This window comes from Tuber melanosporum, assembly GCF_000151645.1.
Source record: "Tuber melanosporum whole genome shotgun sequence assembly, scaffold_12, strain Mel28".
NCBI lineage: Eukaryota > Fungi > Ascomycota > Pezizomycetes > Pezizales > Tuberaceae > Tuber > Tuber melanosporum.
The window spans coordinates 957,079-963,408 of record NW_003298777.1 but is presented as its reverse complement, the minus strand read 5'-3'; the positions used below and the strand labels follow the sequence as shown (position 1 = coordinate 963,408).

Below are 6,330 nucleotides of genomic sequence, written 5' to 3'. Positions count from 1 at the left end.
TGTTTTCTGAGTGGGGTTACCCTACTTATGGTAGCTCCTAGGTATTAGGATCTCAGTATTCCTAACAGCAATAGTCAAACGAGCTTGGAAAAGTATTAGGCAGCATGAGTATAGTGAGTTGATAGAAAGCATGCCAGAAAGATATCAAGCGGTCATTAATGCAAATAGCCTCTTTACCAAATATTAAATTTATATTTACTGATAGAGAATAGAAATAATTTACCTTTATGTGTTTACCTTCATGTATTTACCTTCACATAGGCTAAGGCCCACACAAACCTAAAGCCACTATCACTAATCTATCCTGTTGCACCCTGCTAGCACATTACCTCCCTACTAGTGCATCGCCCTCTTGCTAGTGGAATATACAAAATTTATAGGCAGTACCTCTGAAGTGATGGGAAGAAGAGTATCCCTTCATCTGTATTCATGACCTCGTGCTAAATGCCACTTAGCATGTCTTGTTACCGAAAGTGGAATAGTGGTGCAATGGTCAGCTCCTGCTGACATCAACAGGTGCCACTTCAAGTTTATCAGTGATATGAAGCAACTGTAGACATCTACAAACTCATACAAACAACTGTAATACTGTATTCAAACACAATAAATCAGTAAGTATTAATATTTCCTCACTATTTTAATGCAAGTAGGTCTAATTATTTCAGATAAAATGTCATTTATTAGTTTTGTTTCCAGACCTTTGGTAAAAGCAGAACCTCTTACCCACCCAAGACCACCCATAAATTCACAAAGTAATGTAAATACAATGGCAATTTGCTCTCCAATTAACAGAAAATACCAGAATCAAGAAGCTATTCTGAACAAGCTTGTTCCATCTCCATGAATACAGCCATTACAGTCTCCAGTCCTAGACAAGTTTGAGGAGGAGATTGTCCTAGAAGAACCAGCTAACAGTGAAAATAAGGCTCTTGTGGGTAGTAGTCAGGAGAAAGAGAAGGACAATAAAAATGAGCAGGATCAAGAGCCTATAGAGACACCGGTGATGTTGGAGGAATCCTTTCCAGTCCCCCCACCCTTCGAGCTATATAGGCATCAAGCACCAGAGCATAGCCGAATCGTCACACTCCCTGAAAACTTCTCTGACCAATATGAAATAATTGGACCACGCATACCAGTTGCAGACTCAGAGGAAGACTGTGACTGTTCAAGTCAAGCAAGACTATAAGTAACTCCAGGCACTTTTTTTAAGCTTTTCTTCACTCAAGAGATATTTGCAGAATTAGCACAAAATACAAACAATTATACAGAGATCAAGCACGCAAATTTACCACCTACTGCCAAAGGCCGACAGTGGCAAAGGACCTCTACAGGAGAGTTAATGATTTTTTAGGATTCCTTATTTATATGGGTGCCTATCAGGCCATGAGAGCTTCTCTTTATTGGAATAAAAGTGCTGAATTTTCAACTCACAAGATTGTCCACTATATGTCTCAATATCGCTTTGAACAACTAAAGCGCTATTTTCATGTTTCGCCAGTAAATCCCAATATACCACGACCACCTCAATATGAGTGGGCTCAAAAGCTTCAGCCCCTGGTCTCCTAGTTAGAAAGCCACTTTTAGCAGTACATTATACCAGCCTCAAATGTCTCAGTGGATGAAATGATAGTACTCTTCAAGGGCCACTCTTCTCATACTATTATGATAAGAGCCAAACCTATTTCTCAGGGGTATAACATATTAGCTCTTTATGAAAGAGAATATACATTTTCCTTTCTGTTTACCTCCCATATTGACAAGTTTTACCACCTTAGCAACCTATATAATGGACCAAGTAGGTAGTCTTTATTACCTACATCCTGTCCAGTCTTCTAGTTATAATCATCACTTCCCTCTCAATCCCAACACTTTATTCACCATTGCAACAACTGTTTTTCCAATATTCCACTATTTATTACATTCCCAGAGCACGGTATTGCAGCTTGTGGTACAGTTCACCCACCCTCTGCTTCCTATCCTCCCCTGTTTAAGATTGATAAAAGAAAACAATGTTTAGCCTGGAATACTCTTACTGCCATTACTATGGATTCTGTTTTAGCTGTCTTATGGCAGGATAAGACCTTGGTCTGGTTTCTTACCACCTATCATACCTGCACACCACAACCAGAAAACTTTGCAACTGGACTTCGCCGACAACTTAGAATCACCAATGCAAATAGGCAGCTAGTAGAAGCAGGTTGGGGAGATGATATTACTCAAGAGTTAAGGCTACCAAAGCTATTAGTTGACTACAATGACTATATGGATGGGGTGGACATCACCGACCAAAGATGCAGCTATTATTACACACAACTTCGAACTTGCCATAATTGGTTTCCCCTCTTCTTTTGGCTCCTAGATACCGCTATCATTAATTCCTTCCTATTAGCTCAAAAGCCAGAATCTTGGACTTCACTTGTAGCCTCTTATCCGTATGACCAGTACTGGAGACATCATGGATTTTTTTCGTACCTGATTAGCTTAAAACCTTGTAATGGAAGGCTTCTACTCTCTTCATTCCAGTCAGCAAATCACTGTTAACTTATCTGAGAAGCCTATATGCAATGGGTATCCCCAGACTGGTAATACTTTGAGGGGAAATAACAGTCAAAGCCAGCATCACGGGTATGTGGATAAGAACTATAATCTTGATCCTCAAAGAGAATCACCCAGTAATCACCAAATTCAACGCGGACGAAAGCAACTTTGTCTCTTCTGCTGCTACCTAGTCAAGCATCCCGAACTCCACCCTTCTACTATAATACCCATACCTATTTCCTCTAATTTAAGATATGAGGTATACTTTTAAGCCCTTCTTCTCAATTAGCAATACTCTTTGTATGCTAACTATTCTATAGACTCAAGATGCCAACCCATTTCCCCCCTTGTATCCTGCTGGTACTTTTCTTCAAGTTCCCCAATCTAGTTACAATGCACCAATTCTTGGAAAAGTTTGTCATACTTCTTTCCAGTTTCTTTTTGCAAAGTTCCTCTCTGTCTTTCCTATTGTATGCACATGTATCACGAGTCGGATGTTTAGCTCTCAGGCTTCTACAACCAAATCACATCTGAAATTGAAACAAAAAACTTCAAGTCTCAATCTCACTCTTCCAGCACGGTATTTCATCACATGGTACTATGCCACTGAGTATGTCAAAGTACTCGAGTACTTACACTGCCACATTTACTAGCTCCATCATGCCCACTCTAGTTAGTGATCCCTGGCCGAGCCAGCGCTAAAAGGTTCTGAAATTCGGCGAACGAAGGGATAGCCGCTTTCAGCACGTTCAGGACACCCACAATCCTTTAAATTTTTCGTGCTTGTGTACGCGTGTCTCGGTGTCTGTCTGGCTGGTGAATGGTTCTCCTGGTTTTCATAACGAAGACAATTATGGCGACTTATATCATCTAGCCCTACGATTAAAATAAAACTAAGACCAAGCCCCAATAAGACATAAAAGAGCTTCTCCGACACATCCGCCCTGCAGATCCAAGGTTCAAATATGAAAACACGGGAGAGCAGAGGTGAAATAGAAAAATTACAGGTCGAATCTCTAAACTTACACCGGCGAAAAATTCGGAACCCAAGACGGTAAAAATAGGCAACGTATGGCCCACTACCGCCCAACATTAACAAGTTAACAGTACACAGCTTTTCGTTCGTCATGACCTTTCCCTTTGCATTTCCAATCCTTTTTATTCAAGCAAAAGTACCATGTAAACCCAAATCCCAAACTCCTCAGACCGCATATCCCACCCAAAAGCATCCCTGCTGATAAGATGCCCCTAGCAGTAGCCTGTTTGGAGCCTTCTTAAGACCTGGCGTACCTGGTCTTCCCGAAGCTGAAAGGAATATAACGGTACTTGATCATATGCTGGATTTGTCGCCTCACTACAATAAATCAATCGCGGTTAGCAGAATATCGTTAGCAAATGGGGAGATAATGAGCACATACTAGTGAGGGTGAACAAAAGAATCCAATAAACAACAAGGACGGGCCAGAAGACTGTGTGATAATGGGTTAGCCTGTTACTCTGTGGCAAGATAGGGTGAATGGGGCTACCAACCGGGAATATCAGTTGCCCGAATCCAGGTCGCCACAAATGCGATGAAAATGGCTCGGGTGGCACTATGCCAGAATTTGAATTCGGGCAATCTCCTAATAAAGGGTCTAAATTCCTCATCCTGCTTTGTAGGCAAAGCACTCGGACCCCCAGACTCAAGCTCGTCATCTTGTTCAAGGGAGGGATCAAACTTAGGTGTGAGGAAAGCGATGAATAAGTTTAAAAGATAAATGCCGAGAGAGTAGCAAACTTTCGAGGCATCTGTCAGTGGTGATCAAAAGGGAAGAAAAGGGCGAGACATCCGAGAGGAGAGTGTCTCGGGGGCAAATTTTACCAATATACCATCCCTGAGCTATCAAGATTCTCGCCATAAAGATCAAGAGCAATACAACCGTTCCGATCCATCGATAGGGAGTAAACGGGGTGACCTTATCAAGGTATGTTTGGTACGTCTGTTGCAAGGGCTCAAAATCAGATGAGCCACGTTAGCATCGCTACCAATCCCCTGTTCATCAATTAAAGGGGAGTAAAAACTGACCCGAGTGAAGCGCGAGGTATGAGCACTGAATGCGGCCGGAAAAGCCTGCTCCGGAGGTTGCGAATCCATGGTACAATGGCACTTGTGATGTCGAGGTAGTTGATTTTGCTGTGAATGGTGTGGTTGAAAGGAGCGACTGAGGTAAAAAATTTCGAGATCAAGAAAGCTGCCAGGGGGGGGCGAAAGGAATAAAAGACACAAGGCGAGAAGTGTCCTTTTTGCGGCTAGTGCCTTGAGAATGCGTAGCCACAAGGTTCCAACAATAGGATTGTCCCTTTCTTCGAAAAAAGCAAAATGTTTCATTGTGAGGCTCTTATGCAGCAAAGAATGGCTTAATTTTTCAGGCTTTCCCCACAGTTTGTCCGCTTATTGAGTGTCCTATCCCTTCCATGCTCCGCTCCCCCACATTTAGTCGTCCCAATTTCCAAGATGATACCGTAATATTATCAAACCTTCTGAACAAATCTAGGCTATGGGTCACACGATGAGTGCCGCCCTTACACAACCTCAAAAAAAAAAGGCCAAGCAAAAGTACTATGATAGTACTCGGACAGGGTCGAAAAATCGGAAACTTGTGGTGGCAAAATAGGGAATGGGTAGATGATCTATGTGGCAACGGGTGAAAAGAGATCAGATTGAAAGACAGCTTAAACTGGTGATTAAATACCAGGTTGCACCGTGTGATCCGATATCCTAATTTCGGCTGGCGATATATCTACCCTGATGGGCTACCGGTGTGGGAATTGTTTATATCTTTTCCTTTGTCGAATGGTGTGTCGATTACGCTGGTACCTTCTGATATTTTCCCTCCAATGGTACAGTGCTCTGTTATGGTTGACAATAGCTCTGTGTAAATTGGCCAGCAGATCTGTCATGTAACTAAAGCAGAACAGAAGGTACAAAAGGAGATAGTGCTACAACCAATGAAGGTGGAGGAACGATGTTGACTATGCCTGTATTGACTGAAGCTCGCCCTCTCTGTTAAGCAAGGAAGGTGCTGCAGCCTAAATGGCAAACATCCATATGCCAAGCTGCCTATCATACATAGAAAGGTTACCATCAGGGTAAATACCCTACCAGATCCAGGAATATCACCCAACTCGCACTCGACCTCACACCGGTACTGTGGGAAAGGATTATATGATTCTCCTTTCTCCATGCCCAGGCTTGGCAGAGTATGTGGTTAAACATTCAAAAATATCTCCCATCCCATTGGTACTCCATCTAATCTCTGGTGGAATTTGCATCTATCATATTATTATAATAATATTATCAAAACAAATTCAAGAAGCATCATAGTGTACGATCCTCTGTAGAATTAATTATCGGGACTCAAGGGCACATTGCTGTATTGCTTACGGGTGTCACAATGATTCATGTATTTGCCCAGTAGCCTCTCCAATGGGGTCTTTCTCTCCCCCTTCCTCTAATCCATTAATTTCCCAGCACTACCTCTCCGTACTATTTGTACTAGAGGTTTACGAGGGTGTCGAGTTATTATTTAATAAATGGTGGTAAACGGTGCTGTGATTGCAGGTGGGTGAGGGAAGGGAGTAATTGATGATACGGTAGGAGAGTACGGGTTATGGGCCATAGACCACCACGTGACCCCTACATGAATTTCCAGTACCGCTGGTGCCTCAACCCACGTTTATATCTAACTTAGGCCGGAGAAAGTTTTGCCTCCGCGACAGATATACAGCGCCGAACATTTGTTTACCGCACAG

The 6,330-nt window shown here is 42.4% G+C and overlaps 1 protein-coding gene; it reads right to left on the bottom strand.

Moving 5' to 3' along the window:
- Positions 1-3,526: 3,526 nt before the first annotated feature.
- On the bottom strand, positions 3,527-4,729 carry GSTUM_00004476001 (uncharacterized protein). XM_002835909.2 has 5 exons: positions 4,604-4,729; positions 4,400-4,517; positions 4,069-4,314; positions 3,957-4,007; positions 3,527-3,892 (listed from the first exon to the last, which is right to left on the bottom strand). The coding sequence occupies exons 1-5, from the start codon at positions 4,670-4,672 to the stop codon at positions 3,813-3,815; spliced, it is 564 nt and encodes a 187-aa protein (XP_002835955.1). The 5' UTR covers positions 4,673-4,729; the 3' UTR covers positions 3,527-3,812.
- Between the last annotated feature and the right edge of the window lie 1,601 nt (positions 4,730-6,330).